General features: G+C 46.9%; 1 protein-coding gene across 6 annotated transcripts in view; it reads right to left on the bottom strand.

The window, feature by feature from the left end:
* The window catches only part of LOC126187518 (neurexin-1a), a 2,258,738-nt gene that overhangs the window by 1,135,437 nt on the left and 1,098,518 nt on the right, over positions 1–24,783 (bottom strand). For all 6 annotated transcript variants that reach the window (XM_049928650.1, XM_049928652.1, XM_049928651.1 and 3 more), the window contains exon 4: positions 8,598–8,747. In XM_049928650.1, the coding sequence (XP_049784607.1) occupies positions 8,598–8,747 (150 nt within the window). The remainder of the gene's footprint in view (positions 1–8,597; positions 8,748–24,783) is intronic.

Genomic DNA, 24,783 nt, shown 5'->3' with positions numbered 1-24,783 from the left:
CTATCCATGTAACTTGCTTGTATGTTGAGAAACTCTGTGAGAAGTCTAAACATCTATATTTCGCCTTCAAGTACATGGAAAAGGCTACTTGATCTCACATGATTCGCCTTACGAGATCGTCAAGTACGTGAAGCACTAACTAAACAGGTTCGGTTGCTCTACCGCAATCCTAAATACTCGCCCCTACTTGAGTAACAGGTGGTTTTCCTGTTTCCGTGGAGTCTGTTAGATATCTTCTCTTCTTGACTTTCTCTTCGTGAATATAATGCACATAACACGTTCACCATCCAGACAGACGTTCTAGGTTTGCCAGAGAGCAATATCCTCAAGTACTTTAGCTCAAAAATCATACCGGCCGCTGTGGCCGAGCGGTTCTAGACGCTTCAGCCAGGAACCGCGCGCCTACTACGGTCGCAGATTCGAATCCTGCCTCGGGCATGGATGTGTGTGATGTTCTTAGTTAGGTTTAAGTAGTTCTAAGTCTAGGGGACTGATGACCTCAGATGTTAAGTCCCATAGTGCTTAGAGCCATTTGAACCATCAAAAATCATGTCCTAGGGCTCACTAGTTCCAGAAATCACAGACCGTCACAGCAACTCATGTCTTAAACGGTGGATCGTCTCTGCTATGTTATGTGATGATAATATCGCGGACCGACTCGTGTCGAATATACACTGTCCTACAATCTGCCCACTCGCCGCGGGCGGTGCAGAATGTTGCCTCGCAAGAAAAGAAGCAGAGTCTCGCTGAAACGGAAACCGAAATACTTCGGTGGGCACTTGACGATCGTGTAACCAATAATGAAACTGTCAGGCGATACGGAGTAGCACTATCGCGGAGAAGACGAGGGAAATCGTCTACAGTAGTATGTATGGACGCGTACTTCGAGCAGACCAAGAAACAATAGTAAACCGCGGAATTCTGCTGAGAGTCGACGGTAAACGACGTAGATTGCCTCCTGAAGACGTCAAGACAAGCGCATCTGAATGCTGACCGAACACGAGATCGCGCCACGTGAAGAAAGAGAGATAAAAGGGACGGACACTGCGGGAGAAACGGAGAGGAAGGAGAAGAACAAGAAGAATATCTATTTTTCAGCTTGCCTTCATTCATCAGGTTGAAAGTTCGAAAACCGAGGTTAATCTTTGATTTCCAATTACCTTCAACATTTTTCGGCGAAACTAAGTTGTTTGGCAAACTGGCAGACGGTTGCGCGTGAGCTTCCACGTTGTCTCGTAGAGTTGCTAGAGTCGAGAAAGTTGGGGGTTCAGGTAAACGTGGAAATTGAGATAAAAGCAGACGATGACTGAAATAGCGGAAACTCGATAGAAGAAAGGATGTTCATTAACGACATGGACGAAAAGATGGTGATGAGAACTTACTGAAGAACTAGTGTTCTGATTTATTAATGAAGGAATAAACAACTGTTCAAATAATAGTATTTTCAGCTACAATTTAGCAAATCACCATTAAATACAATTACGACAGATAATGTTTCGAAAACAAGCCACTGTGATCTAGGCTGAAGGCCTTACACGCCAGGAATGGCAATAAATTAAGAACTGTTTAAGAACTCGCTGCAAGCTACAACTTACAGGTATTGAAATATTAAAGGTAAGTCGCCACAAGCACAGCAGAAGGCATCAGACGCCAGGAATGGCAGTAAATAAGGTTTTAAGGCTTACCACTAAAACGTAGAAATACCAAATTTGGATTTTAAGGCAAACGATCACAATCACGGCTGAAGGTCTTACACGCGACGAACGGCAATAATATAAAACTTCAGAAACATGCTGTAAAACAGCAAATACAATAGCAAAGGTTAATAAAAAAACAAGCAACTGATCACCAAACGGGTGAAATAAGATTATGGAAAACTTTGTAAAACAAGGAGCCGCGCACGGTGCTCCAGGAATCGACCTCTGAGAAGGTCCAGCAACAAACACTTTCGCGAGCGAAGCTGACCCGGAAAATATTTAATGCAACTTAAGATAGAAAGCCCAATTTACATGGTTCGCGTAGGTTGCAAATGATGTACGCCGGGTTCGCTATGTTAAGGTACACGAAATACACGTAGCCCAAGAAGTCAGTGACCATTTCTTGGACAACAGTAATTTTTCTCTCTTTACTGTCGATAATTAAAAGATGTTCAGCACAGAACAACGAATCGGCGTCGTAAATTGGAGAGTCAATGCACTTCCCTTTGGTGAGTCCTCAAAGACTCGTTCACTAAGCCTCTAAATACTGTTCGATCTTCCTATATCCATAATTAAAACGGACGACTTGGGACGTCAGCTGGTATGTTAAAAAATGACGTAATTCCTCCAGCTGTATTAAGGTGTTGGTTTTATTGGAAACTAGTTTCGATGTTGTTACATCATCATCTTCAGGCCCTAAATACAACATATCATATATAAACAAGCAATGCAACAACAGTAATTTATGAGTTATTATGCAAAACAATCCTATTATAACCATATTACGTAATGGATAACTTTAATGAAACTAATTACATTTTTGCTCATTTCCGTTAAAATGCCATCACTCTGGACATTAGCAATTTACGTGGTATCACTAAATACAAATGAAGCTGTATATGCACAATCGTTTTATTATAGGTTAATATCAGGTATTAAAAATGGGAGTATATAAAAACTTAAGCGACAAGCCGTTATTCTAATGGATAATAATATAGGCGTGGAACACTGTAAACTATTATTATTTTTTTATTTAAATAATGAACTATAAAGAGGAGAACATACGCATTGCTAATCACACATATGTTAGGTAAACTTCATTGTTTACTAGTAGTGAACAGTGGGCGAGGTAACCTAGAGTTATGTTTGCAAAGTTCTGTTCTGTCGTCATACTAAGGTAATAGTGGCGTAATTTACTTAGACAACTTCGTTCCTAACACCAAGAAAGAAATGATAAGGGGCCGAAAAAAATAGTGTGAAACCCAGATGATACAACGTAGTCAATAGTGTAAAATACAAACTCATCAATTTAAAAGACTATTCATTCCAATAAAAGTATAAGTTACCGTTACTGAAATAATTTCTATGTCGGTGTCTCATCGAAGGCTATGACTAAGGTCTAAAATAATCAATTCCAGTAAGTTTACATGGTCAAAAGCACGATTAGGTACATGGCAATGCTCTAAATAGAAGCAATCTAGGTAATGTCAGTTGAAATAAACGGTCATATATGTAACCTATTTGTTGTTCCTCTAATAAATACACACAAAAAAGCCACTCAGTAAAACACATGATGTGTAACTCCTGTATTAAGTATGTTATCTCGTAGAGTAGTTAATTACGATCAATGATGCGCTTAATCTCTATTTACTATGGGCAAATAGACTACTGGATCAATCACGACTACAACATGGGGATTCATTCATTTTACTTATCTTTATAATTCAGTTGTATAGAATTGGTAGTTGAAGCATATCGGCTACCCACTGATTTACAAGAAATGAGCATGAAAGTTGGAAGCACAATTATTTTGACTATAAGACCAATTTACTGATTAAGACAGACTGACTACAATAACGGAAGTGGATAATGTACCAAGCATAAAATCTGTCGAAGGAGGGCAAGTTACTCATCGTAATGACAACATATTGAACTCTATACTAGGCATAAGCGGATATAAACACGTGAATTACTATCTTATAATCAGTATTAAACAGCAGAATCTCTACACGTAGGGGAAAACAGTTCAAGTATCGTCAAGCAAGTTGACATTGAATCTACAAAGCAAGCTAAGTCATACTAAAAGTTATGTAACAGTAACACGCGGTAAGCGGACGTAGAAACGGTCGTGCTTTGTGATTATGACATGTAGGACGTCTAAGTAGACAACATTTTACAAGTAACCCACCACACTTGCGGATAGTGGATCATACGTGTCTAACACTAGTAGTCGGTGGTGAGATGGGCGTGTTCCATTCTGAAGGCATGCAGTGACTAGTACGAAATCTCCGTTGCCTACTTAGACGTCCCATACGTAATAACAACGAAGCACGACCGTTTCTCCGTCCGCTTACCGCGTGTTACTATTCATCACTTTTAGTATGACTTAGCTTGCTTTGTAGATTCAATATCAAGTTGCTGGACGATACTTGAACTGTTTCCCCCTACGTGTAGAGATTCTGCTGCTTAATACTGGTTATAAGGTAGTAATTCACGTGTTTATATCCTCTTATACCTAGTATAGAGTTCAATATGTTGTCATTTCGATGAGTAAATTGCCCTCCTTAGATTTTATGCTTGGTACATTATCCACTTCAGCCGGCCAGTGTGGCCATGCGGTTCTAGGCGCTTCAGTCTGGAACCGCGTGACCGCTACGGTCGCAGGTTCGAATCCTGCCTCGGGCATGGATGTGTGTGGTGTCCTTAGGTTAGTTAGGTTTACGTAGTTCTACGTTCTAGGGGACTGATGACCAGAGATGTTAAGTCCCGTAGTGCTCAGAGCCATTTGAACCATTATCCACTTCCGTTATTATAGTCAGTCTGTCTTAATCAGTAAATTGGTCTTATAGTCAAAATAATTGTGCTTCCAACTTTCATGCTCGTTTCTTGTAAATCAGTGGGTAGCCGATATGCTTCAACTACCAATTCTATACAACTGAATTATAAAGACAAGTAAAATGAATGAATCCCCATGTTGTAGTAGTGATTGGTGCAGTAGTCTATTTGCCCATAGTAAACAGAGATTAAGCGCATCATTGATCGTAATTAAGTCGAATTGGCACTCGACGAGATCACATACTTAATACAGGAGGTACACAGCATGTATTTTACTGAGTGGCTTTTTTGTGTGTATTTATTAGAGGAACAACAAATAGGTTACATATATGACCGTTTATTTCAACTGACATTACCTAGATTGCTTCTACTTAGAGCATTGCCATATACCCAATCGTGCTTTGGACATGTAAATTTACTGGAATTGAATATTTTAGACCTTAGTCATAGCCTGCGATGAGACACCGACATAGAAATTATTTCAGTAACGTTAACTTACACTTTTATTGGAATGAATAGTTCTTTTTAAATTGATTGGTTTGTATTTTACACTATTGACTACCTTTTATCAACTGGGATTCACACTATTTTTTTCGGTCCCTTATCATTTCTTTCGTGGTGTTAGGAAGGAAGTTGTCTAAGTAAATTAAGCCAGTACTACCTTAGTACGACGACAGTACAGAATTTTGCAAACGTACCTTGCCCACCGTTCACTACCAGTAAACAATGAATTTTACCTAAGATATGTCTGATTAGCAATGTGTATGTTCTCCTAAAAGTTCGTTATTTCAATAAAAAAAATAATAATAATTTACAGTGTTCGAAGTCTATATTATTATCCATTAGAATAACGGCTTGTCGCTTACGATTTTTTAATACCTGATATTAACCTATAATAATATGATTGTGCATATACAGCTTCATTTGTATTTAGTGATACCACGTAAACGGCTAATGTCCACAGAGTGATGGTATTTTAACGGAAATGACCAAAAATGTAATTAGTTTCATTAAAATTATCCATTACGTAATACGGTTATAATAGGATTGTTTTGCATAATAACTCATAAATTACTGTTGTTGCATTGGTTGTTTATGTATGGTATGTTGTATTTAGGGCCTGAAGATGATGATGTAACAACATCGAAACTAGTTTCCAGTAAAACCCACACCTTAATGCAGCTGGAGGTATTACGTCATTTTTTAACATACATAATACCAGCTGACGTCCCAAGTCGTCCGTTTTAATTATGGATATATGAAGAGAGAACAATATTTAGAGGTTTAGTCAACGAGTCCCAGAGGACTGGGAGTGTTTGCGACGAGAATCACTCTAGGCGGCCGTCGCCGCCGACGGAAGCTGTGGAGGCCGTACGACAGACAGAATACCGAGCGGAGTCGAAGGCAGCGGCACGTCGTCTCGGCGAGCAGCCTGAGCTGGGAGGCTCACCACTCCCAGGTCTGCCTCGTGTCGCACCTGACGGCTGTGCGGCAGGTGTAGCCGTGTGCCACGACTTGACTGAGGCACTGAGCAACGAACATTCGTTGGCACACTTCGTGTCCAGTGATGAGGCTATCGCGACACCAGCACTACCTGGGCTGGTGGACAACCACACATCGGCGCGGAATCTGAACGTAACACTCGAAAGGCGAACGTGTGGCCGGACTTGGCCCGACATCGCACTTGCGTTCCGCGCTTTTTTTTTTTTTTTTTTTTCGCTTCGGTGTCGTAGCTGGACACGCTCGAGACTTTCCTGCAGCCCATATTGTTTCCAGACAACAATCTCGATTCGGTGGTGGTTCAATAGGACGGCGCCCCGCCGCTCTTTGCGCACACTGTGTATAATTACCTGTACGAGACGTTGCCAGACAGCTGCACTGCACAAGGTTCACCACCACGGTTGCAGCCAGCACGCTGGCGCGGTCTAAAGCGCCGTCGGACTTGTCTGCACGGGCTCGTCTGCAGTGACGCGCAGTACGCCAATATTAGTGATCCGCAGAGCCAGCGGGAACGCATTTCGACAGCGGTGCGTACAGTCTAGAGATGGGGGATGCGCTCTTGAACTAATTCATAGAGTTGAATCTTTCAAAGGAGTGAACAATCAGTGATTCAGAAAAAAAGAACGGTAGCTCCAAAGTTTTCCCACGGCAGAGAGAGAGAGAGAGAGAGAGAGAGAGAGAGAGAGAGAGATGGAGCATATCAGCAGCGCCTCTGCTGGTCACAGCACAGTGCACGCCACACAACACAGCCAGCGCCGGCCTCTGCCCTGCTTCTACCTTGGCTGCCTGGATTGTGTAGTGCCCCATTGGATTTTGTGTTTCACATATGCCGTGTCGTCTCTGTGCGTCGTCTGCCGCGTGCAGTGTCTGGCGCAGCTTAACTTCGCATCGCACTCTGTCGGCTATCGTTTCAGTCGCACGTCCTGCCCTCTGGGCAGTTGATGCGAGCAACAGAACAGAGAGCCACCTAGCGGATAACATAGGAACTACTTGCAAAAACCTGCTCGCAAGGGAACGGACGATTTGTCTTGGAGTGGGTGAGTTCACCGCTCCCCCCACCCTCGGAACTCGCCCGATCAACGCTCACCGCACCGTTCTCGACTCTAGCCAGAGCGTTGAGCAAAGCGACTCAGGTGTCACTCTGGTCTCTGCGGTCTCAGCTCACGCAGTAATACAGCTCGCGGCTCGACCTGCACGACTCAGTGCTTCTGCATCGGAGTTCGTCTCTACTGGATATTGTTCTTCGTAGTAATACCGCTATGTATATTACATTATTATGTTATGTATACATCATTTGTTTTTATTTTATTTTTATTTGTTTAAACTGATCAGATTAGGTTCCTGACGACTCCTCTTACTATAGGGTTTTTATTATGGACACTCGAATTTACACTTTAATTACGAGCGAACCGATAAACGTATCGCCAAATGTGATACACCAATATTTTCCTTGTTTTATTCAGCGTAAGGCTATATGCAGCACTTTCGTTTTACAGTCAAATTTATATATTTTTTTCTTATTCTGGTACGGATTTTGCGATTTTAGGCGTCTTCGGAAGGAAACGTTCACTTTAAAAATATATGGCTTGCGATGTATTTGTATGAGGTTAATGAAATTTTAATACATTATAGCCAAATATATTGTTAATGTAAATCTCAAGTTACAACATTTTCCGATCACCCAAAAAACCGCGATAGTGCAAAATAAATCAATAATCAAAAACTTTGTCATATCGTGGAAATTTCAATAAACAATACAAAATTCTTACTCATTATCTGTGTTACTTCAAAATGGGATCAAATAAGATCAAAATACAGGTATAGTACTGGAATAAACCAAGTTTAAAGGGTAATGTGCCTTCCATTTATTTTCTATTGTAAATGAGTGGTGAGTCATGAAAAAGAGCTAATTCATTTCAGGGAGTGAACAGTTCTGATCCGATCTCTGAAAAGAACAGTTTTGCCCATCTCTAGTACAGTCGCCTCAGCAGTGTCGCAACGTGCGCTGAGCCGCACTGGGGGGGTGGGGGGGGGGGGGAGACGGCAGTGCTGCTCGGGTTAAGGGCAGTCATTTCGAACAGCAGTGATTTCACTAGAATTGCAGTCTCTTCTTCCGTGCTACACTCATATTCTTTCAAGAACCGAGGTAACTGTGCTGAATTGTCTTTCGACACAAATACGAGAACGTGATCAACACAGATATGTTCTTGACATGCATGTAGGTGGAAGTACCACTTAAGAACGAATTTAAAGGTGAAACAGGCTGCCAGAGGGGCTGGAAATCTTTAAATTCCTACCGGCTCTGGAAACCGACACAATGTAATGCAGATCCTTATGAAGGATTCGGTTGCGAGTTGTAGATTTTCCAGTATTTTCTATTTTACTTATTTTCTACATATTTACGTATATTTTCGACGTTTCCCATTAAATAGCTTTTTCTATCCAAATCCTGGGACCAAGTTGTGTCCCGATTTGTACCATTAGAGCAGTTATTAACAACAAATTCCAACTGTACCGTTTCGTACAGAAGTAGGTGCAGTGCGCCGTGGAGCCGGAGTGACGCACCTGTGTAGAAGAGCAGCCCGCTCGGCTGGCGCGTCTTGAAGACGAGCGAGATGGCGTCCTGGTTGCTGACGATGGGCTCGCCGCCGGTGCGGCTCAGGTCGTACGAGAGGAACTCGGCGCCGCGGAACGTCGCCTCGGCCGGCGCCTTGTCTGCAACACAACAGCGCGGCGCGGCGCGCTCAGTCACGTGGGCGGGCTGCGGGCGGGCGGGCCGTGGCGCGCAGCGCGAGCGGCGGCTCCTGCGTGCGTACGTACACTGCTGGCCAGCAACACTGCTACACCGAGGAGAACGGCTATTCATTGGACAAATATATTATACTACAGCTGACATGTGATTACATTTTCACGCAATTTTGGCGCACAGATCCTGAGAAATCAGTACCCAGAGCAACCACCTCTGGCCGTAATAACGGCCTTGATACGCCTGGGCATTGAGTCAAACAGAGCTTGGATGGTGTGTACAGGTACAGCTGCCCATGCACCTTCAACACGACACCACAGTTCATCGAGAGTAGTGACTGGCGTATTGTGACGAGCCAGTTGCTCGGCCACCATTGACCAGACGTTTCCAATTGGTGAGAGATCTTGAGAATATGCTGGCCACAGCAGCAGTCGAACATTTTCTGCATCCCGAAAGGCCCGTACAGGACCTGCAACATGCGGTCGTGCATTATCCTGCTGAGATGTAGGGTTTCGCAGGAATCGAATGAAGCGTAGAGCCACAGGTCATAACACATCTGAAATGTAACGTGTACTGTTCAAAGTGCCGTCAATCCGAACAAGAGGTGACCGGCGCGTGTAACCAATGGCACCCCATACCATCACGCCGGGAGATACGCCAGTCTGGCGATGACGAATACATGCTTCCAATGTGCGTTCACCGCGATGTCGCCAAACACGGATGCGGCCATCGTGATGCTGTAAAATGAACCTGGATTCGTCCGAATAAATGACGTTTCGCCATTCGTGCACCCAGGTTCGTCGTTCAGTACACCATCGCAGACGCTCCTGTCTGTGATGCAGCGTCAAGGGTAACCGCAGCGATGGTCTCCGAGCTGATAGTCCATGCTGCTGTTCGTGCAGATGGTTGTTGTCTTGCAAACATCCGCATCTGTTGACTGAGGGTTCGAGACGTGGCTGCACGATTCGTTACAGCCATGCGGATAAGATGACTGTCATCTCGACTCCTAGTGATACGAGGCCGTTGGGATCCAGCACGGCGTTCCGTATTACCCTCCGGAACCCACAGATTCCATATTCTGCTAACAGTCATTGGATATCGACCAACGCGAGCAGCAATGTCGCGATACGATAAACCGCAATCCGACCTTTATCAAACTCGGAAACTTGATGGTACGCATTTCTCCTCCTGACACGAGGCATCACAGCAACGTTTCGCCAGGCAACGCCGGTCAACTGCCGTTTGTGTATGAGAAATCGGTTGGAAACTTTCGTCATATCAGCACGTTGTAGGTGTCGCCACTTGCGCCAACCTTGTGTGAATGCTCTGAAAAGCTAATCATTTGCATGTCACAGCATCTTCTTCCTGTCGCTTAAATTTCGCGTCTGTAGCACGTCATGTTCGTGGTGTAGCAATTTTAATGGCCAGTAGTGTATTACATACCTTATAACTAAGTTACAGTAAATGTAATTTCAAAATATTCTAATGTATTAACAGCCTTCGAGGTTTATATTAATAACGCTTTAGCTAAGTAGCTTTTGTTTCAAAAGTCGTGTGCAGTCACAGTCTCTGTACTGTTGTGCTCTGATTGTCGCGTTGCTGCTGCACGATGTGAAAATGGGTGATGTTGCTTCTGATCCGCAGTGAAACATCCAAGTGGAAAACCGTTAAAAAGTGGCAGAAAATTGTTGTTCTCAACGTTTTTCACAGGTTTACCCAAGTAATCGGCTTTCAAGTATCTGAGAACTTGTATTTAATACAGTTATAGCGTTTTTTAATGCGGGATGTGTAGCTGAATCGTAGCGTTGTACGATCGTAAACTCGTACTGTATGTTCCGTGGACCGGTGGTTGAAATCTCGGTTTGGTCTCCTTTCTCGTTCAATTTGAAATGCCTTCATATTTTAAATCTAAAATTCATCAAATTTTAGCTAAATAACAGAGATCTAACCATTTTTATTACAAATGCAGGTCTTTTCGTTTTTAATTACATAACGTACGCACAATTCCTGTTTTCATTGCGAATATAAATTCTTAATTATCGACATTTATAAAGGCTTGTAAATGAACTATTTTTTTTAATCAGGAAAGCGTAACAAATTACATTTTTCCGACAGAAATGAAAAATCAAATCCTCTTTTATTTTTTATATCTCAGATGTGATGCCGCACGAGCCACAGTCAAAAGCGTCTAAGGAACACGAAAAACAATAATTTTCGCAGCATCGAGCACACCATACGAACACTGTATTTTTTTACAGTTGACACCGTACCACTGTAATACACTCCTGGAAATTGAAATAAGAACACCGTGAATTCATTGTCCCAGGAGGGGGAAACTTTATTGACACATTCCTGGGGTCAGATACATCGCACGATCACAATGACAGAACCACAGGCACATAGACACAGGCAACAGAGCATGCACAATGTCGGCACTAGTACAGTGTATATCCACCTTTCGCAGCAATGCAGGCTGCTGTTCTCCCATGGAGACGATCGTAGAGATGCTGGATGTAGTCCTGTGGATCGGCTTGCCATGCCATTTCCACCTGGCGCCTCAGTTGGACCAGCGTTCGTGCTGGACGTGCAGACCGCGTGAGACGACGCTTCATCCAGTCCCAAACATGCTCAATGGGGGACAGATCCGGAGATCTTGCTGGCCAGGGTAGTTGACTTACACCTTCTAGAGCACGTTGGGTGGCTCTGAGCACTATGGCTCTGAGCACTATGGGACTTAACTTCTAAGGTCATCAGTCCCCTAGAACTTAGAACTACTTAAACCTAACTAACCTAAGGACATCACACACATCCATGCCCGAGGCAGGATTCGAACCTGCGACCGTAGCGGCCGCGCGGTTCCAGACTGTAGCGCCTTTAACCGCTTGGCCACCGCGGCCGGCACACGTTGGGTGTCACGGGATACATGCGGACGTGCATTGTCCTGTTGGAACAGCAAGTTCCCTTGCCGGTCTAGGAATGGTAGAACGATGGGTTCGATGACGGTTTGGATGTACCGTGTACTATTCAGTGTCCCCTCGACGATCACCAGTGGTGTACGGCCAGTGTAGGAGATCGCTCCCCACACCATGATGCCGGGTGTTGGCCCTGTGTACCTCGGTCGTATGCAGTCCTGATTGTGGCGCTCACCTGCACGGCGCCAAATACGCATACGACCATCATTGGCACCAAGGCAGAAGCGACTCTCATCGCTGAAGACGACACGTCTCCATTCGTCCCTCCATTCACGCCTGTCGCGACACCACTGGAGGCGGGCTGCACGATGTTGGGGCGTGAGCGGAAGACGGCCTAACGGTATGCGGGGCCGTAGCCCAGCTTCATGGAGACGGTTGCGAATGGTCCTCGCCGATACCCCAGGAGCAACAGTGTCCCTAATTTGCTGGGAAGTGGCGGTGCGGTCCCCTACGGCACTGCGTAGGATCCTACGGTCTTGGTGTGCATCCGTGCGTCGCTGCGGTCCGGTCCCAGGTCGACGGGCACGTGCACCTTCCGCCGACCACTGGCGACAACATCGATGTACTGTGGAGACCTCACGCCCCACGTGTTGAGCAATTCGGCGGTACGTCCACCCGGCCTCCCGCATGCCCACTATACGCCCTCGCTCAAAGTCCGTCAACTGCACATACGGTTCACGTCCACGCTGCGCGGCATGCTACCAGTGTTAAAGACTGCGATGGAGCTCCGTATGCCACGGCAAACTGGCTGACACTGACGGCGGCGGTGCACAAATGCTGCGCAGCTAGCGCCATTCGACGGCGAACACGGCGGTTCCTGGTGTGTCCGCTGTGCCGTGCGTGTGATCATTGCTTGTACAGCCCTCTCGCAGTGTCCGGAGCAAGTATGGTGGGTCTGACACACCGGTGTCAATGTGTTCTTTTTTCCATTTCCAGGAGTGTATGAACGCAACAGAAATGATCTAGAGCCAAGTGTCGCCAGAAACAACAAGATATTTTAGGTGCCAGGTGTACTGGACGCCCTGCCTCACGTCACTGACGGACACCAGAGGGGTACAGAGCGGCAGGCCGCGTCCACAGAAGAGGACCAAGTGTGGCGCTCGGCTGGCCTCGTAGGTTCTCTTGTTCACTGACTCAATATCAAAGTCGCAGACGACAATTTCAGTACTGAAACGTCTTTCTCAGATTCTGATGTGGAAGGAATTCGAAGATTACTAGACGGCTGACCCTAAGTAACATCAACTATACGGGAAAAATCCCTACAATACGCTTTTGTGTCATACATACATAGCTCGCTCACAAAAATTACCCAGCGTTTAGGTCACGAATTATTATAATTTTTCTTTTCAATTACAATACTATGTTACCTAAGAATGAGAGCATGTTATACTTTCCGTCTGGCCCCCTACGAAGAGTGCGGCCGAATATCATTTTATTCTCTTTAAAAATTGAATGAAATTCGAAGCTATATTGTTTTTCTGCTCGTCTCCTGAGGTCTTAACTGCAACTGTGACTGCAGGCTAGTGTGACTGTCTAGCTTGTCAGTGCTGCCCGAGTTAAATGAGCCGATGAAGCTGTTGTCCCGTGTTCTCGCTCAATCGAGGTGTGCATAAAGCAAAGCATAAAATTCATCGTTATTACCTCACTGAAGTGTAATGTAGACAGCTTGGGCTCCGCTCGACATGAAAGGGAAGCCAATGAGATTCCAGCGAATGCGGAAGAGCACATAGTGTAATGTTTACACCAGGTTTATTCTTGTGCTGAACACAGCATAGTGGCGCAAGCCGCGCAGAAACTGAATGGCCATAGCGTCACGGTGTTCCCAGTTGAAACAACCAAACCCCGTGATGTTTGTAGTGTGCCAAAGCTTCTCTGACCACTACATTGCTCGAGAGCTGATTGGCGTTCATTGAGTTTGCGTTATTTTTCCGAGTGACGCCTTTAATGCATGAGGTTTAATGTATTAAACTGAATTACATAATTGTGTTTATTTTTTCCTCGTCAGCGAGTGAGAGCAAAGGAGACCAGCACCGCACCGCAGCGCTTCCCTTTTGACGGGTCTGCTCGTCGCACGTCGCGGAAAGCCGACCAGCTGACGGCCGGCAGCCGACCCGTGGCTCGCGTCTAACGGATGGCCGTTGTTAAGGAAACAGAGACACGCACACTGCCTGGCGAAAAAGAAAGCACCGTGAAGGGAACTCCGCTGGTTGAAAGAGTATACAACATTAGGGCACAGATTACTGTATCGAGCCAGGTCTACGAAGAACTCGGCAGTACGAGGCGACCTGCTCCGGCCTGGATGCGCACACTGTTTCGGTGGGGACAGGTGTCACAACCGTTGTGAACCGGTCCTCCGTGTCCTGCAGCAGACCTGGTCGAGCTCACGTTCTGTCGGGGACAGGTCTGGCCGTCTCAGCGTCGACAGAGACACGTGCCGTGGCTGCACGAGCATTGTCGTGTTGAAAAATAGCAACACGATATTGTCGCACTAGAACTGAAACGTAAGGATGGAAGACATGCGTGATACACAGTTCAAAGTTCCTTCATTCATTCCCAGCCGCGACCCGATGGTTCCCTACACCGTGACGCCAAGAGCAGCTCGCCTGTGGCTTTCGTAAACACTGAAAGACCAGGACCTCTCCACAGGAAGCGGACTACTCACCTACGGCGATCATTCCGGGTAAAGCAGAACCGTGATTCATCGATCAACGTAATATGTATATGTGTTTGGGAGTTGCGGACCCTCAACGTCGAAGTTATGAGCGCCTTTAAAGGAAACGGTTGTAGATAAACGTCTAAGATTATTGTCATACAGGGAGGAGGTAACTTATAAAACGACACTCATTCACTCACTCGCATCTCACTCGCGTACATCCACACAGTCACTCTACCTCACGGGCCTTAATACAACGGCGAAGAGTGAGAGGTGTTGTACGTCAGATTAAAACAGAAGTAAAACCACAGAAGACCTCTTCCCAAAAATTTAGGATACAAGTTGGACACATCAGAAAACTGTTGACCACACTCATTTGAGCGTCATTTTCAACCTCACTTAAAACAAAGTGCAGATCTGCCGCCAAATCTACATCTGCCGTCTGGTCTGAAAAAAAAAAAAACCACAGTCGAATAAAATGTGGCGTTCAGAGATCTGCGTGCATAGGCCTGTGGCCCATACGAAGACGAGTAAGGAGAACCTCGTCCCATCGTCGTCTCTGAAAGGAAGTACGCCACGGTGGCGCAGTGGCGTTTACTAGACGCAGGTTACTGTCCCTCACCTCCAGACACTCGTCCTCCCACCGACGCAAGACTCTGGAAATCGACAGCGTGCAGGAGGATGGCGCACTGAAATAACGGGGAATGACGACACGCCTCCGTGGCTCCTAGATCCACCCTTCCGTTTCCCGCAATGCCCGTGTGCCCTGGTACCCAGCAGAAAGACACCTCACTGTAGCTGGAGGAGGCCTCCTGGATATTGTAGAGACTGAAGGCTCTGACAGAATCGGAACAGACAAAAATCTTAGCACTGGAAGAACATCTGCTCCACTGCCCGCTATATGGCGTATAATTGTGTGTCGAAGACAGTGAAGTCTTGAGGCAGTCGGACAGCTGCAGAGTTGTGGTGCTCATATAAAATGTCACAAAGTATCGCATTAAAAACCGAAGCACGCGTGCGATCTCTCCTGTACTGCAGTGACCACAGTATCGGCACGTCGACACGACGACTGCGCCTGGCCTCCCACTGTGTTGCAGTCGCGGCGCCCCACAGGTTCGGATATCACACGATCTGAGCAGCCGGCCAAGTGGAGAGGCACAGGTGAGGCTGCTGCGTCCGCGACGCCTCTCGTCGCCACTCACGCGTGACGCCGCTCGCACCCCTTCTTACACACGCTACACACCAGGCCTGCACGCCTGCCAGCTGCTCTCTGTCGGCAGCTGTGTCTGCCACACCTGCTGGCTACCCTAATCACTTACACGCTCGACGATGATGTGCACGTGTGCCAAGTTACACTGGCATTCGAGAATGTCTTTTGAGAGCTTCACCCTTTCTTATCAGGCAGTGTGTCATTAAAACTGTACCGGACGTTGTGAAATTGTCCCAGGAAGGGGAAACTTTATTGACACATTCCTGGGGTCAGATACATCACATGATCACACTGACAGAACCACAGGCACATAGACACAGGCAACAGAGCATGCACAATGTCGGCACTAGTACAGTGTATATCCACCTTTCGCAGCAATGCAGGCTGCTATTCTCTCATGGAGACGATCGTAGAGATGCTGGATGTAGTCCTGTGGAACGGCTTGCCATGCCATTTCCACCTGGCGCCTCAGTTGGACCAGCGTTCGTGCTGGACGTGCAGACCGCGTGAGACGACGCTCCCAAACATGCTCAATGGGGGACAGATCCGGAGACCTTGCTGGCCAGGGTAGTTGACTTACACCTTCTAGAGCACGTTGGGTGGCACGGGATACATGCGGACGTGCATTGTCCTGTTGGAACAGCAAGTTCCCTTGCCGGTCTAGGAATGGTAGAACGATGGGTTCGATGACGGTTTGGATGTACCGTGCACTATTCAGTGTCCCCTCGACGATCACCAGTGGTGTACGGCCAGTGTAGGAGATCGCTCCCCACACCATGATGCCGGGTGTTGGCCCTGTGTGCCTCGGTCGTATGCAGTCCTGATTGTGGCGCTCACCTGCACGGCGCCAAACACGCACACGACCATCATTGGCACCAAGGCAGAAGCGACTCTCATCGCTGAAGACGACACGTCTCCATTCGTCCCTCCATTAACGCCTGTCGCGACACCACTGGAGGCGGGCTGCACGATGTTGGGGCGTGAGCGGAAGACGGCCTAACGGTGTGCGGGACCGTAGCCCAGCTTCGTGGAGACGGTTGCGAATGGTCCTCGCCGATACCCCAGGAGCAACAGTGTCCCTAATTTGCTGGGAAGTGGCGGTGCGGTCCCCTACGGCACTGCGTAGGATCCTACGGTCTTGGCGTGCATCCGTGCGTCGCTGCGGTCCGGTCCCAGGTCGACGGGCACGTGCACCTTCCGCCGACCACTGGCGACAACATCGATGTACTGTGGAGACCTCACGCCCCACGTGTTGAGCAATTCGGCGGTACGTCCACCCGGCCTCCCGCATGCCCACTATACGCCCTCGCTCAAAGTCCGTCAACTGCACATACGGTTCACGTCCACGCTGTCGCGGCATGCTACCAGTGTTAAAGACTGCGATGGAGCTCCGTATGCCACGGCAAACTGGCTGACACTGACGGCGGCGGTGCACAAATGCTGCGGAGCTAGCGCCATTCGACGGTCAACACCGCGGTTCCTGGTGTGTCCGCTGTGCCGTGCGTGTGATCATTGCTTGTACAGCCCTCTCGCAGTGTCCGGAGCAAGTATGGTGGGTCTGACACACCGGTGTCAATGTGTTCTTTTTTCCATTTCCAGGAGTGTAGTAAATGAGTTTTGCTGTTTGGGGAGCAAAATAACTGATGATGGTCGAAGTAGAGAGGATATAAAATGTAGACTGGCAATGGCACGGAAAGCGTTTCCAAAGAAGAGAAATTTGTTAACATCGAGTATAGATTTAAGTGTCAGGAAGTCGTTTCTGAAACTATTCGTATGGAGTGTAGCCATGTATGGAAGTGAAACATGGACGATAAATAGTTTAGACAAGAAGGGAATAGAAGCTTTCGAAATGTGGTGATACAGAAGAATGCTGAAGATTAGATGGGTAAATAACATAACTAATGAGGAGGTATTGAATAGAATTGGGGAGAAGAGGAGTTTGTGGCACAACTTGACTAGAAGAAGGGATCGGTTGGTAGGACATGCTCTGAGGCATCAAGGGCTTACCAATTTGATAGTGAAGGGCAGCGTCGTGGGTAAAAATCGTAGAGGGAGACGAAGATATGAATCCACTAAGCAGATTCGCCGGCCGAAGTGGCCGTGCGGTTAAAGGCGCTGCAGTCTGGAACCGCAAGACCGCTATGGTCGCAGGTTCAAATCCTGCTTCGGGCATGGATGTTTGTGATGTCCTTAGGTTAGTTAGGTTTAACTAGTTCTAAGTTGTAGGGGACTAATGACCTCCGCAGTTGAGCCCCATAGTGCTCAGAGCCATTTGAACCCACTAAGCAGATTCAGAAGGATGTAGGTTGCAGTACGTACTGGGAAATGAAGAACCTTGCACAGGATAGAGTGGCATGGAGAGCTGCATCAAACCAGTCTCAGGACTGAAGACCACAACAACAACAACAACAACTGTATAAAATAAATAAGACACTTATTTGTAAATTTGTGCGTTTCATTTACCCGTTGATTCAGAGAAATACGGAGTCTCTTCTTATTTCTTACAAATGCACACAGGACATAATATCGGAGAAATCATACCAAGCAAGTGAAAGTGATTAAAAAAAGTTTTTTTGCACATTTCTACGAACAGATCGCTGTATGCATAGTAAAATTCTATTAGAAAAGATCTGTTTTAATAGTCACAATGTCTTCTTTTTGCATTTTAAGTAAAAACTAGCGAAAAGAGAAAAATCTTATTATTGGTCTGGATTTGAAAAAGATTATTTTGGATTCGTATTTTGTGAAGATTCACTTAACTACGAAACTTTTATTACTATTATTATTATTATTATTAATGTCATTCTTATTATTCTTTTTACTGTGTGTTACTACCATCTACAATGTAAATAGCTTCAACTGTCCAGTCGTTTTACGTACTGAAGTTCTAAGTAAGTACCCTCAAAAAAAAAAAAAAAAAAAAATTGGTTCAAATGGCTCTGAGCACTATGGGACTTACCATCTGTGGTCATCAGTCCCCTAGAACTTAGAACTACTTAAACCTAACTAACCTAAGGGCATCACACACATCCATGCTCGAGGCAGGATTCGAACCTGCGACCGCAGTAGTCGCGCGGTTCCGGACTGAGCGCCTGAACCTCTAGACCACCGCGGCCGGCAGTGAGTTTTCTCCGTGTTTCATGGAATTCATAGAGAGTCTAATCATTCCAGCGAGTCTCTTGTTGACGAAGAGAAGAAACGTAAGGTAAGAAACAGGAGAAACCAATATTAAGTTCTGTATTTAAAAATGTAGTAAGACACGAGGATCGCAATATTGTCACATTGTTTTAACGCCGCTTAAAAGCGGAAATGAAATTACAGTATCAGGAAGGATATGAAATAAAGGAAATATTAATTATTGCGCTATACTAGGAAGAATATAGGGTTAAGTTTGAAGGTGGTTTGGGGTAGGCAGGGAGCTATACTTGTCAGGCGGACCTGCACCGACTCCGGCGGCTGAGCATTGTCTGACGTGGCTGGCCGGCCGTCGGCTGCGGTCGAGCACGAGTTGGAAGTGGCTGGGAGGGAGGGAGGTCTGCAGGCGGAGCAGCCACGCGGGCGCTACTGTCGAAGGTTCGAACCCTGCCTCGGGCACGGATGTGTGTGATGTCCTTAGGTTAGTTAGGTTTAAGTAGTTCTAAGTTCTAGGGGACTGATGACCTCAGAAGTTTAGTCGCATAGTGCTCAGAGCCTTTTGAAGCATTTGAGCAGTCGCACGCCGCCTGCACCGGAGGCAGGCCAGTGGCCAGGGCCACCGGGGTGTGGCGGCTGTGCAGGCAGGCAGGGGCCGCGTCCTCGGCGCTGTCGGACCACACGAGGTGACGAGCGAGCGCCGTCTGGCGACGTTCCTTTTCCCCGAAGCCTCCATCGTCAGGCAGCGCGTTGAGTGGGCACTCTGCATCTACATCTACATCTACATCTACATAGGTACTCGGCACTCCACCGCACGGGCCGTGGTTAACCACTACTGTTCATTTCATTTCCTGTTACACTCCCAAATAGAACGAGAAAAAGACTGTCTATACTGTTTCGTATGTCCCATAATTTCTCGTATTTTATCTTCCTGGTTCTTGCTCGAAAATTCAAATGTCGGCCCTCTTCAATTTTCTTTGTACGCTTCCTCGAAAATGTTGCCTTCCCTCCACTTACTCCCATTTGTATTCCCGTTCGAACGCTGCTGTCATTGCCACCCTCCGCGGGCGGCGCTGGAGAGCCCATCTGCCCACACAGCCCCCTGCCCCCGCCTCCTTCGTCCTTGGCGCCATCTGCGTGGCCTGCCCGCGGGTTTCCCGCCAAGCGCCGCTGCTCTCCACCGCTGGACACGCCCACCGCGTAAATAATTCAGCCGCGAAAATTGCGCGAGTCGAGCGCTAGGCGTAGGAGGCCCAGAGGAAAGCAAGGCTTCACCACAACAGGGTCTCCACAGCACTACCGTCTCGTCGTATAGAACACGCTGCCAGTTTTATGCAAAAAGCACTGGCAATCTAAAATGTCTATGCTTGAGGATAATGTATACGGTCGAAACTGGCTTATCCGTCTTCAACATGGTGACGCAGAGCAGCGGGAAAATGTGACGCAATTGGAAGAAAAAAATGAAGGTTATAAAAGTACAGTGGCCAGGCAGAATATTATGACCACTTACCTCCACTTACCTAATACCTGGTGAAATGCCCTGCTTAGCCTGCAGGACAGGACAGATAGAATAAATTGTGGAAAGGGGCCAAAATAAGGGGCTGTCAGTTACACTCGAACATACAACTTTATTATTTGATCAAACATTACCACAGCCCAAAAAATTTTTTAAACACACAGCTATAATCTTTGACACTCAATTACTGGCTGAAATCCACTTTAATTTAAAAACGGTTGAAGGCCAATAGCTTAAAACGCAAGCATAATCAGAAATTTAAAAGGGAAGCCTTATCTTAAAAGAGTTCTTTAGTTAGGCTGAATTAAAGAAGTTAAATTCAAATCGGCTGCAGACCGAAGACATGAAACTGCAAAACATTAATATTTTTAAATACCAGGGTCCTTACGTGAAACAGTTCTTTAATTTAGGCTGAAGGCCTTAAGAAGAAACAACTGAAACTCAAATCGGCTGAAGGCCGAAGACTTAAAAATTCAATAGGTTGAAGTAAACAAGTTAAACTTAAATCGGCTGAAGGCCGGGGATTTAAAAATTAAAATAAAATTTAAAATGCCAAAGCGCTTACGTGAAACAGTACTTAAAACTAGGCTGAAGGCCTTAAGAGTAAAACAACTCTAATTTAAAACACAAAACCGGCTAGAAACCACGCAACTACCAACAACAAGAATAAATCTAAAAAAAATAAGGCAGTTCACAGAAGGGCATCCAGATGTCCGAGGGTAGGCCTGTAATTCAAACACTAACGCTCACTTAGGTGAGACAGGCAGTCGGGCCAACCAGTCACTATCCGACGACAACCCAACCGACCGACAGTCAGCGGACCCACCGACAAGGTAACTTCCACTTCACCCGACCAGGGCACAGCAGGGAGTTCAACGGAACAACGTAGAAGATCTTGGCGCCCACAACCAGTCATACACGGAGCTGTCAAACTACACACCGTGCTGGACAGCAACAACACGATGAGGGAACTACACTGCCTGAAATTTACGTCAACGCCCAGGGCAGGTAACCGGAACGTTAACGGCCACAAGGCAGAAGATTTGCTGTGCACTTCAATTCAAATAACCAAATACAGTGAAACTCCACCGGACTGTGGCTAGAATTTTCCAACTTGAAAACCACGTTGTTGCTCTTGGGAATATCCCAAAAGCCGACAACGAACTCCAAACGACACAATGTGAACAGAATTTACTTGCTGGCATGTTAAACCAAAACTCAACTTTCGTGTCCAGGGTCGGTGAGCCACGGACCTCATAGCAATGGGAACAGCGCCACACTCTCTGACACCACGTAGAGACCGGCAGCGGGCCCCGGCCAAACAACGCCCTGCCGAGAATTCCTCACTGCTCCACGCCAACCGACCGACTCCTCAGAGCCAGTACGCCGACAAAATTTAAAATAACTTGTCCGTCAAAATCACACAAACTACACACAGTTTCACGAACACTTGCACGAAGAACTAGACAAGCTAACGGCAGCCACTGTACAATAACAGGGACGAATCACGAGTCGGCACACACAGCCAACCCACAAGCGATCGCCGGCCAAAAATACACGTCATCCGGCAAGACGACCGACCGACAACCCACCGAGGTGGTCCGCACTCAAGTGATATGTATCGGCAACCGTCGGCGAGTCGTGGCTGTCCGGACCTCACTGCAGCCGCGCCCCAACTGAACTTCTTCCGCGTCCTAAGTCAAACACTGCCAGGTCCGAACTGCATTGCTAGCACCTCCCAACTCACCGGCAGATCCGAACTTACTCCGAACACACGACAGGAAGTAATAGCAGTCAGCAAAGATAATACGCCAGGGCTTACATTGGTAAGCGCCGCTGCTGCCGCTCACGGGCAGGCAAGGCGGCAACTCAGTGCCACCAGTAATTGAAATAAACATAACGAGGTGGAAGTACAAGTAAAAAAAGGATGCCAAATGAGATACGGCACCAGCAGGAGCCACGCACGGCCCACCTGGCATGTCCACCTTTGGGGCGTGTTATTTCGCCAAGCGTCGTGGCGTGGAAACAGTGAGGCCTCGGTAAGTCGCTGGAAGGCGTTGCCACACATCTGCACACACAAGTTACGTAATCCTATAATTTCCGGGGAGGGGAGCTATGAGCTCCGACGCCACATTCAACTACATCGCAGAAGTGTTCGACTGGGTTCAAATCTGGCGATTTGGGGGGGGGGGGGAGGGGGGTCAGCACATCATCTGGAACTCGAAACAGGCCACCACATTCCTAGCTTTCTGGCAAGACGCATTATCTTGCTGAAAAATGCAACTGCCATCGGGAAACATGATCGCCACGAAGGGGGTGTACGTGGTCTGCAACCAGTTTACGATACTCCTTGACTGTCTCGGTGCCTTGCACGAGCTCCCCTGGACCCACGGATGGCCACGTTAATGTTCCCCAGAGTGTACTGGACCGCCGCCAACTTGGCTCCGTCCCGCAAGACAAGTATCTTTGTGGAAGACAAGGGGACGCGCCCTCCTAAGAATGTGTCCGAATTCATCAGACCGTGCAACGCTCAGTTACTGCGTCAATGTGCAGCGCCGATTGTCACATGGCCATTTCAGTAGTAGTTGCCAATGTCGTGGTGTTGACATTGGTACATGCAAGGTCGTCGGCAGCGAATTCCCATCGTTGGTGTACTCCGCTCAGCATTAAAGTCTGTTAGTTCCGCCGCAGTTCGCCATCTGTCCTGTTTTTCCAACCTATCCAGCTTACGAACTCCGAGATCTGTAACGAGGGGCGACCACCCAGCCCCACGACGCCTCGACGCGGTTTCAACTCGGTTCCGCCAGCTGTTGAAGGCACTCACCAGGGCACTCCTCCAACATGCGACAAGTCGTGCAGTTTCCGAAATGCTCGTGCCGAGCCTCTGGGCCACCAGAGTCTGCCCTCAGTCAGCCTCAGACAGACTGCGCCCCTCTGCCATTTTATACACAGACAGCACGCTCACTGACACTACGTGAAGCATGCGTGTGTCTGCTAGAGATGGGGGATCCGCTCTTGAACTAATTCATAGAGTTCAATCTTTCAAAGGAGTGAACAATCAGTGATTCAGAAAAAAAGAACGGTAGCTCCAAACGTTTCCCACGGCAGAGAGAGAGAGAGAGAGAGAGAGAGAGAGACGGAGCATATCAGCAGCGCCTCTGCTGGTCACAGCACAGTGCACGCCACACAACACAGCCAGCGCCGGTCTCTGCCCTGCTTCTACCTTGGCTGCCTGCATTGCGCAGTGCCCCATTGGATTTTGTGTTTCACATATGCTGTGGCGTCTCTGTGCGTCGTCTGCCGCGCAGTGTCTGGCGCAGCGTAACTTCGCATCGCACTCTATCGGCGATCGTTTCAGTCGCACGTCCTGCCCTCTGGGCAGTTGATGCGAGCAACAGGACAGAGAGCCACCTAGCGGATAACATAGGAACTACTTGCAAAAACCCGCTCGCAAGGGAACGAACTATTTGTCTCGGAGCGGGTGAGTTCACCGCTACCCCCTCCCTCGGAACTCGCCCGCTCAACGCTCGCCCCACCGTCTCGACTCTAGCCAGAGCGTCGAGCAAAGCGACTCAGGTGTCACTCTGGTCTCTGCGGTCTCAGCTCACGCAGTAATACAGCTCGCGGCTCGACCTGTTCGACTCAGCGCCTCTGCATCGGAGTTCGTCCCCACTGGATATTGTTCTTCGTAGTATGCCGCTATGTATATTACATTATTATGTTATGTATACATCAATTGTTTTTATTTTATTTTTATTTGTTTAAACTGATTAGATTAGGTTCCTGATGACTCCTCTTACTATAGGATTTTTATTATAGACACTCGAATTTACGCTTTAATTACGAGCGAACCGATAAACGTATCGCAAAATGTGATACACCAATATTTTCCTTGTTTTATTCTGCGTAAGGCTATATGCAGCAATTTCGTTTTACAGTCAAATTTATATTTTTTTTCTTATTCTGGTACGGATTTTGCGATTTTAGGCGTCTTCGAAAGGAAACGTTCACTTTAAAAATATATGGCTTGCGATGTATTTGTATGAGGTTAATGAAATTTTAATACGTTATAGCCAAATATATTGTTAATGTAAATCTCAAGTTACAACATTTTCCGATCACCCAAAAAACCACGATAGTGCAAAATAAATCAATAATCAAAAACTTTGTCATATCGTGGAAATTTCAATAAACAATACAAAATTCTTACTCATTATCTGTGTTACTTCAAAATAGGATCAAATAAGATCAAAATACAGGTATAGTACCGGAATAAACCAAGTTTAAAGGGCAATGTGCCTTCCATTTATTTTATATTGTAAATGAGTGGTGAGTCATGAAAAAGAGCTAATTCATTTCAGGGAGTGAACAGTTCTGATCCAATCTCTGAAAAGAACAGTTTTGCCCATCTCTAGTGTCTGCCGGCCGCGGTTCTGGCGCTGCAGTCCGGAACCGCGGGACTGCTACGGTCGCAGGTTCGAATCCTGCCTCGGGCGTGGGTGTGTGTGATGTCCTTAGGTTA

Source organism: Schistocerca cancellata, chromosome 5, assembly GCF_023864275.1.
Source record: "Schistocerca cancellata isolate TAMUIC-IGC-003103 chromosome 5, iqSchCanc2.1, whole genome shotgun sequence".
Classification (NCBI taxonomy): Eukaryota; Metazoa; Arthropoda; class Insecta; order Orthoptera; family Acrididae; genus Schistocerca; species Schistocerca cancellata.
Note: the sequence above shows the minus strand (reverse complement) of the source record. Positions and strands in the feature narration are given on the sequence as shown.